This window comes from Prinia subflava, chromosome 5 (assembly GCF_021018805.1).
Source record: "Prinia subflava isolate CZ2003 ecotype Zambia chromosome 5, Cam_Psub_1.2, whole genome shotgun sequence".
NCBI lineage: Eukaryota > Metazoa > Chordata > Aves > Passeriformes > Cisticolidae > Prinia > Prinia subflava.
This window is the reverse complement of record NC_086251.1, coordinates 3,858,017-3,871,152: the sequence shown is the minus strand read 5'-3', so window position 1 is coordinate 3,871,152 and position 13,136 is coordinate 3,858,017. Positions and strand designations below refer to the sequence as shown.

Genomic DNA, 13,136 nt, shown 5'->3' with positions numbered 1-13,136 from the left:
AAAAGGGTAGAAGATATGGAGGGCTCCTTTTGTTTGTTTTGGGTTTTTTCCCCCTCTACCTGGAAGAAATCATGTGTTTTGCATTAATGGCCAGCAGATCTTTACAAGCAAGGCTGTGCAAGGAGCACGGAGCAGGTGATCCTGTGAGTGTGCACATCCCAGCCTGCTCTCTGTGTGCCTTCTGTGGCTTCATTCTAAGAGCCCTTGGGGCAGTTTCATGCAGTAAGATTGCTCAATTTATAAATGAAATTAATAAGCATTTAATTTCATTCTGCCGTTTTGGTTCATGTTTTGCTTCATCTATGTTTTTGTCATTCAGCTGTACTAGGACTTCACAAGGGCACATAATCTTTTCAAAGAAATATAGATTTTAAAACACTGTAGTATTTTAGGTAATGTAGGGCTGAAACCCTTTGAGGTAGTTTGATCAAGCAAAGGTGTTTGAGGAGGTTTTTGTGGAGAGCCAGTTATGTCCTGTGCACTGTTACTGGAAATGGACATGGTGATGGTTTTGCAGCCTGATGTGGGTTCAGAAATTGGAAAACATGGTTGGGATATTGCACTTGATAATATGAATGAAGTATTTTGATATCAGACAGAAAGTAGGCGTAGCTGGAATTTGATCTTAGCCAGTTGATAAAGTGAGATACGTGGTGCAGCTGAAGAATAACACTGAAGGAATTTTTAATCCTGAGACTTTGGGTGTTTAATTTAGCACCAACATTGTTGTGGAGGTTCGTGTTTAGTAATCACTGGTACTTTGGTGTGCAGTTTGCCAATTATTTTTGGAACCATGTCAGAGAAGCTCAGAGTTTCTGAGAGGACAGCTTGTCATTACAGCTCCATAGCTGAATAGATTTTAGCTGTCCATACTCTGGGGGATGGAAAAAGGACATTGCAGATGGAACCCATGTGTCAGATGGGATTAACTCATAGGACACTGTACATGAGAGCATTTGCAAAGTGGGCCCTGTCAGGGGTTGGCCTGCTGGAAGGGAAATTGTAGCCAGAGATGTTGTGTTTGCTGTTCTGGCTCCTCTCTGCTGAGCTTGGGTGCTTGGTCAGGAGCAGCAGTGGCAAAGCTCAGGAGATGTGTTCACCTAGCTGGCCTGCAAGCCATGATATCCCTGAGCCTTGTTTCTGCTGGGTGAGGAGCCAAGGAAGCACTTGGGGATGCTTTCACTGCTGACAACCCCCAAATTTGGTAGATTGTGTGTGTAATTACCTTAGTAGAATGTTCTTGTGGGTACTGAGGAGTTCTCTTCCACCCTGAGCAAGCTGCATTTGGGAGTGAGCACTCTTGGGCCACAGAGCTCTCCTAGCAGAGGCAAAATGGCAATTGGAAAGTTTTGCTTGCCTGCTTTGCTCTCTAGTTTTGTTTTCTTTGTGTGTCTGCTGAAGGGAAGTGGCTGACAGGAGGAGGAGTGGGCTCCCTCCCCAGCCTGGAGTTTGGGACAGGTACAGAGAGATGCTTTACCTCTTTCCTCTTGGGCAGTTTCATGGGCCTCTAACCCTTTTCCCCATTCCCAGAGTTTATTTACAAGCTGCAGAGGGTTATACTGTCTTTTTGTTCCATCCAGCTTCATTTAGCCCGTGGGGCTGACTCCACCTCAGGCATGTGCTGGGCTCAAGGTTCAGTCCTGAGCCTCCTCTGAGCAGGAGGAGGCTTCAGAAACTCCTGGCTGAGGGGCAGGGAATGCCAGATGCTGAGGAATTGGATGTGTCAACATGGAATATTGTTTGATGCATGTAAAAGCTGCTTGGGCACAAAAGGGAAGGAGTCCTGGAGAGAAGGAACAGAGGAGAGGATGTCAGGAGAGGCGTCAAGTTGAAGACAAGGCTGGGTATTTAAAAGTTGATTGAAGGAGGTGTAAAGTTTGAGGTTGGAGAATGGTAAGTCTTCTGCAAGAAAACTGTCTTTGTTTGATTGGGAATTAAATCTGTGTCAGCATGGTGTTCTTGCTCACCCTGTTGCCTCAGAGCATTCTGTGACAGAACGTGTGTTTATTTTCAACATCAGCTCCTTCAGATGGAGCCAGCAGGAAGTGTGGATTTGCAATGTCTGAGGATCCAGAGATTCTCAGTACTGATACCTCCAGGGATTCTGAGGCACTGGGGCAGTTCCTTACTTGGCTGAGTTGCTTTATAATTTTCGTTATTATCAGCATGCCTTTGGAATTCTTTATATATTCCATTTCAAGTAAGTCGTAATGTCTCAATGCTTTCAAAATTATTTCTCCCACTGTCGTCTGTCATAGGGAACAGAGTAGTCTTGTCAGAAAAGAACCAGTTTTGCACGTGCATAGCCATTGGCCTTGGTTGTATTTATTTCTATCACGTTTTGTTTTATTGGGTTTGTTTATGTGCCGTGTGAATTGAGAGGGTCAGGAGCAGTTGTCTCAGTAGTGCCTCAGCATTGTAGATGTTAGAGATTGACTGGAGTGAAATATTTCTATTTGTACACCACTAGTTGTGTGCTGCTGCACAAAGTGTCCAGCTAACACAGTCCATCAGCAGGCTGTGAGGCTGGAGGAGCCTTGCACTGTGCCTGTTACCATTCTATTCATGTTTTACCATTCTATAAAAACATTGCAACTGCTTTCTTGTAATTAAAGGGGAGTTGTACATTTTTAATGGAGTTTGATGCTTTTTCCATACCAATACATGGAGCAGTTTCTTTCCTCAGTTTATGAACATTGCTCGTGCTTGAATCAATGCATTTCTACTGTTCAATATGTCAGTGTATCTGTTTCAGCAGAGAAATGCCACCTTATGAAGCCATAAAATACAGTGAATTGAAAGCTGACACCTAGTATACTTTGCATTGGAGACAGATGTTCAGTGCAAAACTCATTCTTTCAGACTGCATAAAGGCCAATACAACTCAAATAATCCAGTTTAATGTGCAATAGGCACTGACCAAACTGCTAATGCAATTCAGCTCTTAAAATAATATAAATATATTGTTAAATAGCAGGAGAAGATAACCAGATTTTTCTATATCTTTGTAAAAAGAAAATATCCTCAAATAAGTTTTAAGGGGTTTCCAACATTCTATTATTATGAAGTGATGCATCTGTAAATCATAGGACACAAGACATATGCAGAATGTGGGGGGTTTTTTGGGTTTGCCTTGGCGAAAACTTAGGTGTTGCAAATTAAAACAAAAATTTTTAGTCTGTTAAAGATACTCAAAATGAATTTTTTAGAAGAGCACATTATAAAAATTAATACTTAAGCAGTTCCTGTAGCATGGTTATTTTTAAAATTTGGCTTTCTGGTGGTTTTAGAGCATTTTATAAAAACGCTGATGGGGCAAATGGGAAAATATGTAGGCTAGAACGGTGGCAAAGCGTTTTGAGAAGCTGAGCTGTTTGGGTTTTTATGTCTGGGGTGTTACAGTTTCAGTCCTGGCTTCGTCTGGTCTGGAGATATGGCAAAAATATTATCAGTGAGGCCTGAGCCAGCCCTGCATGTCTGCAGTGCTGCTGCCTGCAGAAGTCATTTATGTGTGCAGGAGCCATAAAGGGGGATACATGGCACAAAGAATTTAGTGGGAGTACAGAAGGGAAAATCTTCACTTTGAAAAGATATTTCTGAAGTAAAAGCGTGTTAGGAAAAACAAGTTTAGCATCAATGAAAAATAGAAGTCTGGTCTATCTGAAAGTGCTTTGCTGCAACAATCTTTGTCTTTTTTATCTTAACTTGCCCAGCCAAAAAAACTCACATGTTGTGTTTTGCCAAAAAAATTTTAAAGCATCTCAAAGTTTTCAGACAAGGACCTAGAGAAATCAGTTTTCCTATAGCATTTTTGAAATGATACTGCTTTATAATGCTGCTGTCCTCGGTATTGTGACATGGAATATCAGGTTACAATGTATCAGCAAGAAGTTCAGCACTAATTTAAATAGTTCATTTTTGTTACTCTTGAACGTTATTTTCCCCCTTCTCTTCTTACCAAAAAGATACAGGAAAGCTTTACTTTTCCTATTTTGTTTGACAAAAATTGCTGTGAACCTGTTCTAAACAGATGAATATTTTCAGTTTCCAGACATCTCATGGAAGCAGGAGCAGACCTGGATGGGATGAGGAACCAGTCTCACTTCAGTTTTTAAATAATTTCCTTTTTTTCCTTTTTTTTTTTTTTTTTTTTTGGCGTGTTAGACTATTGTTGCTAATGCATGCTGTGTAACAACCTCTGAAAAATGAGTTAATGGTGTTATTTTCTAATTGACATATATAAATACTAGGGGGAGGAAAATCTTGTCCTAATTGGAAGAACAAGAATATTCCTTGATGTCCTCTTGATATGAGTGGAAGTTGTAAGGGGTAAAAAATACAGCTGCTCGTCTTCAGTGTCCAGAGTAAAGGCAAAGTAGAAATGAAATATGTTTCCTATTTCTTATTGAAGATTTTTGTGTGAAAATGAAAAGCCTTCAATAAGAGAAAGGACTGTTTTTACTGCAAGTTCTGTTAAGATCCTGGAGGTTTGTTCTAGGGTGTAAATGGTTCTCCTCTCGTCTGGGGTCAGCGTGCAGTCTCCCCATGGCACCGTGGTCTCCTCTCCCAGGGGATGCAGTTCCACTGGCAGCCGAGGTTGTTGGGCTGCCGTGGGAGAGGGCAGCTCCTGGCAGCTGAGGTTCTGTCATACAGCATGCTGTAAGAATGGATATGTTCTGAAAGCACAGTATGTCAGCTTGGTTCTTTCAGTGGGAGTTCTAACCTGCGTGGCAAATAGATGTATAACATCAAATTTCACTCTGTTATTTTGTTTGAACCTAACTTAACTTCTGCAAGGTAACTTTGATGGGTGCACTGCAGTCACTGTCTTGTCTGCTTCTTGCAGGATCAAGAGTTGAGAGTCTTCTAAAAATATTTCCTTTCCTTTTTGCCTTGCTTTTCTACCTCTGTTGCACAATAAACTCTCAGCAATTCATGCAGTAACTACATGTGCACACTGGTGTAAACCATTTCCCTGCTGTGCTGTCTGTTTTAAAACATGATGTTAAAAGCACTGGATCTTCATAAGTAAAGTGAAATATGTGCATTTGGGTATGCTAGAACTATTTTTCAAATATCACACGTATTCCCAAAGAAAGCATAGGGTTTTGTTCATAACTTGCTGTATATCTATCAGTAAAGTAATATTAAGGTTTTTCACAAAATATTCAAAGTAATGCAAGTTGTTCAGTTAAAGCTTATTGCCAAATATTGTCCAGATTTCTTCTGATTGCTCTTTTTACACCAATGCAGTGTATGCCCTTGCATGCTTTCTGCCCTGCTAACTCTGTGTTTGCTGTTCAGGTAGAGAAATAACAGCAGAAACCTTTCTGGAGAGATTGGATAATGGTGCCTTGCTTTGCCGCTTAGCTGAGACCCTGCAGGAGAAATTTAAAGAAAACAGCTTTGATGCAAACAAGCCTGCCAAAGTAAGTGTTGCTCAGCACTCCAGCATTGCACTGAGATGTCTCTGGTGGAGCCAAGCTTTTTGGTTTGGGCAGGTCAGAGTTTCATATCTGCAAATGACTGGGGAGGTAATGGCTCTGTGGGGAAAAATTGCAATATGACACTGGGGGAAATAATGCTGTTTTGGTGTTTGTTAAGGTATCTGTGCAAAGCAGTTACTCAAAATAGTACTTGTGATATGTGGAGAATAAGAATAAACCAGACCTGGCAGTGGGATGTGGTAGGTAATAGTGAAAATGTGATCCTTGTACTTATTTTCAAGGGGAATATTCAGTAGCTGTGGGAGGTGTCTTCTCCTCCAAAAACAGCTCTAGGGAGACCAATAATAAAACTCCGTAGTTAGTTTTGGTTCTGTGAGGGGTTTCAGTAAGGGTTGAAGGAATGATATGGAAAACGTGAAACTTAGAAGATACTTAGGACTTTTGGAAGGATCGATTTAAACACTTGTTTGAACACAACCTTGCTTTAATTTCAACTGTTCTCATGGGACAATTCAAGAGTGCAGCAAGTTCGTTTCTTGGAGATATAGAATGAAATGGTTGACACATTAACTCATTCCATGTGAAAGTGTTCTTATTTTTCTGGTTGCATTCAGGTACATCTTCCTTGAAAGCTAAACCAGGCAAATACAGAGCAGGTAAAAAAAGAGGCCAAGAGCAGAAATCACATACTGCATATTCTCTTCTTGCTGTTTCATAGCTTGTCTGCTGCAGACATTAGGACATGGCATAAATTTGATCAGCTGGTCTGAGAGCTGACAGTCTTGTGCCAGTTGTACCTGTGTGAGACATTTTTCTTGGTTCCAAGATCATCATTGTTGGTGTAGAAGAAATTGTCTGTCATATTTGCTAGTTTAAACTGCAAGTGGGTGACTTTGGAGTTGCTGTTTGCAGTATGGTCTGGCTTGTCCTCCCCTCAGTGTCAGGGCAGTTTTCAGGTGAGGAGAAGACATGTAGGGCAGTGTTTGTGATGGAGCCTGGGGATGGCTGGGCAGGATGGAGGGTTACCTGGACTGCTTTTTGTGTTCTCAGGTACATTTGGTGTGTTCTCAGAAGCCAACTGGACATTTGCAGTCCCACATGTGCTCATTATTTAGATTTGTTGGTCTGTATTTGTCAGGCTGGTACAACTGACCATGCATTTAAAGGGGAAAGGTTCTGCCTCCCTGCTATTTTCTCCATGTATGTTATTTCATACTTAGCACAGTAAGAATTCACAGTAAGAAATAGCAGAAGAATAGATTTGTATCATTGTATACTATTAGGGAGCTATTCATCCGGTCAGATTTTAATTCCCTGTACAACTCTCTTGGGCCATAGGACCAGTCTTGATGGTGAAAAGTCTGACTTTGTGGTGCCAAGAACATTTAGGAGGAGAAAATGCTGTATGAAATTTAGCATAGCAAGAATTCCACAATCCTCCCCTGAATCATTTTTATGCACTTTATTAATAATATATGTGGAATTTTGAAGCCATCTGGCCCTTGCTCTGCGCAAGAACACAGAAACATGTTCTTCCACCCAGGTGCCCTGATGACTTCCCTGGCAGTGGGAGAAGCCACTGATTTCTATTTTCAGCCTCTGTCAAAATAGACAACAAGAGTTCTATCCATATATGCAACTTCTGATTTTTTTAGCTAGAAGCAGCTGATCTAAGATGAGGCAGAAGGATCAGCTTGCTTGGTGCACCAGCTTGCATCTGAGTGAGCAAGACAGGACAGGGACATGGTTACATCCTTAGGGACAGGATGGGAGCAGTGTGTCATCTTACTGAGGCCTTCCACAAGCCTCGAGATCTGCTCTGTTTTCATAAGCCAAATCTTTCCTTGTGTGTGAACTTGTTCCTATGGAAAAGCTTGGGATGATACTTTGGGTTTAGTTTTGTCTAAAATAAGGATGATATATCCTGCTCTGATTGCTGATCATGAATTCATTGTGCAGCTCTTTGGGGCAACTACAGCCACAGATTCAAGAAGGCATTAAAAGCTGATATTGCATGCCCTGACTGATCAGGTTTTTGCCATCATTCCCTAAATTCAGACTGCAATACTCTGAAAATAGCAGAGGCTCAATCCTATTGCTTCTGGTTTCATAGCTTGTGCACGAAGTTTCAAGTCCATGTCAGTTTTGCAGTTTGTTTGTTAACTCAAATGTGTCATTCCCTTTCTTATTAGTGAGCACTGAACTTCCTTGAGATTTCAGGAATCCCCTGGATCAGCATCAGCCTTTTTGAGTGTTCAATAAACTGGGCAAACAGAGGTCAAAAAAGTTCTCAGAATATTGTGTGTTCCAAATCTGGAAGGAAGATTGTCGTGTTGGTATCAACACTTCCTTTTTGTGCCATGTGGAAACACTTGTGGATGCTGGGGACATTGTCAAAATACCTGGAAAACTGCTGGTCCTGTGACTTGGGGATGGAGCTTTAAGAAGGAAAATTGAAAATTAGGTTAGGTGGTGTGTGATGCAAAAGCAGTCTTCTTTCCTTAAGAGTCAGAGGCAGGCAAGTGGGCAAAACTCTGTATGCATGAAGCAGATAATGGAGTTGCTTTTTGTGAGGGACTGGCTGGGTTAGGATGCTTGAGTGTGCAAAGAGGGGCCAAATGGAACTTGCCAAATCAGAGGTGGTGTGGTAGACGGTCACTTTTCATACAAAACCACTGAATGAAGCTGGTGGAGGCCAAACAAGCGAGAGGGGGCCTTCTTTACATTGAAGTTCGAAAATTCTTGTCAAGGAGTGTTCAAGTTGACCTGGGTTCAAGGAAATACTGAATGAGGTATGGGAAGAGAGGTCTCCTGGAAGGCTGAGTGCCAGAATCCCCACCCAGGTGAGCAAGTCCCTGTAGCTGAAAATGGTCAGAACTTGAGAAAGCATGAGAGCCACTCATGTTCTGTGTGGTTTTGTTTCCTGGGGATGAATACCCTACTGGGTGTGCCAGTGGATGAAGGGAAATCTATCACAAGAGTCAAACTTCACATACATTATTTCAAAATATATTTGTAATATTTTTGCTGTTGTTTTTTCTGTATAAAGTCTTTTTAGGACTGAATCCCTGCATCTAAAAATAGCATCTGGGCCACACTCCACTTTGGTATTTTTTTTTCAGGAGAATCTAGAGCTTGGCAGCCTCCGGTGCCATTTGTGCAGTCTCTGCATGTTGCTGTTGTGAGCTTAATGCCATCATAAACCATAATAATAATCTGGATATCACAATAGCTACTCTGTGTCTTCCAGGACTCTAACTACTTTGCTGCTTGATTGGTTAATCATTCAATAAATAGATATTAAAAGCATTGCAGTTTCTAAAGAGGAAGCATTCCAAAATTGTTCATTTCACAAGGTGTTAGGTCCTAGGATTCTTTTGCAAGTCCCAGAAGACAGTGCTCTTCATTGTTAAGCAGGTGCACCGTGCTTCAAAACTTGATTATTCTGAAAGCATTGATGTTGTAGCCAATTCTTTGCTGCAAAGAGACAAAACTTTTGAGTTTTAGATGAAAATGGATTTTTTTAAACAGCAAGGGCAGTGTGACTATATTATAATGTATTTTCTGAGAAGTAATTTTTTCCTTTTTGTGGAGATTTTTAGGGTCATATATCTAATAATGTACATTTATAAAATGACAAGGAGATGATGGATATCAATATCAATCTTAATAAATGCTCAATATTTTTATGGTAGTAAATTTTTGAAACTAACTGTGCTGCTGCAAATGGAGTACTGCCTTGCAACTACAGACTTGCTATTCTAGCAGCAGTTATTCCATGAAGGTAATTCATGTTGCACAATGCCATTTTGTAATGCTCTCCCATTGGCTTACATGTCTTCTCTGCAGTCTCCTGTCAGTATTTTACTTTTCCTGACAGTTAATTTGAGAATTTCACAGCTGTACAAACAAACCCAGAGCATCAAGACGTGTGCAGTATTGCACAGAGCCCACATGTGATTTGGTTTGGCTTCATTTAGCAGGACCATCAGTAAGGACTTTGAAATAAACATAAATAAACTGTGCTAATTGTTGTTAGCATTTTTGCCAGCAGGGCACAGTACTCTGCCCCCCATCCCTGAAGCTGCCCAGACCTGTAGGAACGCTCCCCCTCAAGCCCTGTCTTCAGGAAGCAGGCTGAGGAGGGATTATCCTGGAGAGCCATGTGATGCATTTTAAGAGTTACAACTGAAATAATCTGTAGCAATTATTCAGAATTAGATCTGGAATCTGGATCTGGCTCACCTTGCCCACGTGGCCAAGCTGACAGTGGGATCTAATCAGCGTGGTGGTTTTATTTGCACTGTGGGCTTCAGTTTGTGGGGATTCCCTGTGTGCTGTGGATGGGCTGAATGTGGGGTGCTCTGTGAACCTGGGCCTGTGTGCCCAGAGCAGAGACATCACCAGAGCTGCACCAGGGCCGTGTGCAGGGTCCCTGGAAGTTACACATCTGACTCTCCATGGAGCATTCCCTGGGCAGGGCTGCAGGGATTGTTAGGCTGTGAACAAGTCATTTGTGGGCTGGAGCAGCAGTTTGCTTCTCTGCACACTTGGACTTTGTGGAGTTTTATTTAGCGATAAAAGCTCCTGGAGACAATTTCTCATCATACACATTATAAATATGGCTCTTAGTTACTGGGCAGGATTAAAAAACTACAGCTTTGTCTTTTTGTGTATTAATCTTTCTGGTGGCAGACTGATGTGGATGTGGGAGAGGAAATGATCTTGCAAAGCTCCTCACAAGTGCAGATCCATCTAGAAGGAGGGCTTTCCACAGGACAGTCAGGCTGCTCGTCAGAGCACTCTGGGTGTGCTCCTCAGTCGTGGCAGTGGCTCCTTCAGCTGGTTGCTCCCTGGTTCCCTGCAGCTGCTGCAGGGTTTGTCTGCAGCAGGTCTCATGCACAAACCCTGTATGCCTCAGCAAACACCCAAGTTCATGCCTGCAGCAGGAGTGCCTGCCAGGACAGGGTGCTGGTGCCCAGCAGCCACGACAGCAGATTTCTGAGCAGTGCCAGGGTGGGATGTGTTTGTCTGCTGGGTGTGTTCCAGGTGAGTTCATCACAGAACCACTCCTAAAGGTTCAAAATGCTCTTCAGTGCTGGGAGAGAGCTGTGCCATCCTGGAGGGAGCACAGGACATGGGCAGTGTCCTCCTCATGGACGCCCTGGTCCTTGGCAGGACAGGCTTGGTTCTGGCTGAGGCACAGTGGGTGGAACTGGCCTTGAGGCAGGCCTGCTCCTGCACAGCCCTCTCTGCTCCAGTTCAGCACTGCAGAAATAACCAGAGTTTGCATCACAAGCCAGTTGTCAGGGGAAAAGCAGGGCAGATTTAAGTGTTTAACTGCTTGGTAGCTCCAGCTTTGTAAAATAGAATGTTTTGGGCTTCAAATCAGGCCATGAGCACCACTTTTTGATTTCTTACAATATAATTTAACAAGAAAACACCACATTTTTTCCCAGAGGTTTTTAATTAACGTGGACTTTGTATGGAATGTTAATACTTAAACTTCATAAAATTTGTATTAAACCTGGATGTTTTCATAACATTTTTGCTGTTACTTCAATCCGTGTATTAAAGATAGGGATGGCATATTTTCTGAAGGAAATTTATAAGCAGCCCATTCTTAGATTTGCTGGATTTTGCCACTTATGTGAAATACATTGTAACATTCCCATTACTTATTTTGTTAAGTATTTAAAGCAAACCGTAGACATTTTTGTAACAGATCTTTCTGTTTGGCTTTTTATTTAGACTTCTAGGAATAGTCTGGAACAGAGACATAACAGAGACTTGCATGGAAATTACCCTATAACTTGAGAAAACAACATAATTCAGACCAACTGTCTTGAGTTTACTGTGAGTTCTTGGGTCTAAGTGAGTGGTGGTAGTTCTTTGGGAATAATGAACAAGGGAGAACTGCAGAATTTGATGCAATTACCAATAGTGAGTCCTGAAGTTAAATAATAAGCCTAAATTTCTGAAACAATGGGAATGGTGAGCATAAAGGATGAGTACAATGCAGAAGAAAAAAATCAAAAGTCCCTTTGAGGAATAGACATCAGTTTATGGCTACCATAATTCTGTTTAATTTGTTTGTTTAACTAAATATTCCAGTTTGTGTTTGTTGATATCAGTCAGCCCCAAATGCTTCACGCAGGCAGTAAAGCTTTGCTCTTAACTTGAGGCTGATTTAAGGCTGATTTAGGAATTTGGCTGTATAGATAAACCCTCCATCATGTTTTTCAAATCATGCAAGTTTTTAATTTCTACACCTGTTTAGAATTCCCTGTGTTCTAGCAGTTTCCTTGTGGTTTCTAACTGGAAAACTTAGAGAAATTCAGGTTCTTTATCATAAAGACAAAGATGCAATTTTTTCTTAAAAGTTACCATCCAGGGCTTTGGGGCATCAGATTTACCTGCAGTGAGATACATGCTGAATTCTTCCTTTATGTTTACAGCACCTGCATAAAAATTCTGTCTTTCTTAACCATCTGGAAATTCAAAAAGCAAACAGATAAAAGATCTCAAAAATGCTGTACTTCTTTAGACTGTGTAGATATTTCACATTCTTCCTTGACACTTGACACTTTACCTCACGGGAGGTAAAGCCCCATTTGGAACTGATCTCACCCTCACCTTGCCTTGCACTCCAGAAGATCACAAAATGTGAGATTGATCACTGGGAGAAAACCAGGTGGAAGAGGAAGAGGAGGCATAATGGTAATACAGCTGTTTATCCACCTTTATCAAGGGATTTGAATGGCTTCTTACATTTGTTATTTAGACTGACAGAGAAAGGCTATTCACTATAATTCCATATTCCAAAGTAATATGTCATTTGACCACTCTGTCAGTGAAATTGTGGAAACCTTTTCCAATTAGAAATTTTAGAACCTCTAATGTGTTGTGATGAACTTCAACCATTTAGCTGGAATTCTTTCAAAGCATTTTCCTTAGCTTGAGTTCTTCTGGAATAATTAAGGGGTAAAGTGATTTTGAAATTGCTGTTACTAAAATGAGTTGTTTTTGCCAAAATTCAGTATTTTTTGTACTTTATTTTGAGAGCATCATGTCCCCTTTAAGAATGTGGTAATTGTGGGGTTAATAAGATGCTTTCCAAAATATGTCCCATGAAAATTCACCTAGATATCACCATTTATATCTCATGGAAATACTCTCATATCTCATGGAATAATTGCTGCGATTCTCCTGTTGATTGCAATTCTCTGATTTTTTTCCCATTTAGTTGTAGTAAAACTGAGCGGAATTCAGAAGCCAGGACCCTTTTGTTTTCTTCAGGTAAATGTCTGTGAATTCAGCTCTGAGTTGTGAGGGGGAAAAGCTCAGGACCATCTAACAAGGCTGAGGTGTAATTGCCCTCTGAAAGAGCAACTGTGAGAATTGCCCCATTGTGTTCTAATCAAATATCATTGAAGAAGCCTATTATGAAATGCCAATTTTACAAGTCCCCGTGTAAATGTTAATTCTGAAACTCAGAGATCTGAGGAAAAAACATAGACCATGTATTGAATGTGAATGAGCCACTGAATCCCTCTTTTCATGGATACTGTAGGGAGGTCTTTGCCATGGCCCACCCTAGGGTCTCTCTTACTGTCTCTGCTTGTAAAATCTTAATATACTTCAAAAGAAAATTGAAATTCAAGTCTCTCTCTTGAATGCTATCTAATT

General features: G+C 41.1%; 1 protein-coding gene across 3 annotated transcripts in view; it reads left to right on the top strand.

Moving 5' to 3' along the window:
• The window catches only part of GAS2 (growth arrest specific 2), an 80,359-nt gene that overhangs the window by 15,206 nt on the left and 52,017 nt on the right, over nt 1-13,136 (top strand). For all 3 annotated transcript variants that reach the window (XM_063397597.1, XM_063397596.1, XM_063397598.1), the window contains exon 3: nt 5,305-5,429. In XM_063397597.1, the coding sequence (XP_063253667.1) occupies nt 5,305-5,429 (125 nt within the window). The remainder of the gene's footprint in view (nt 1-5,304; nt 5,430-13,136) is intronic.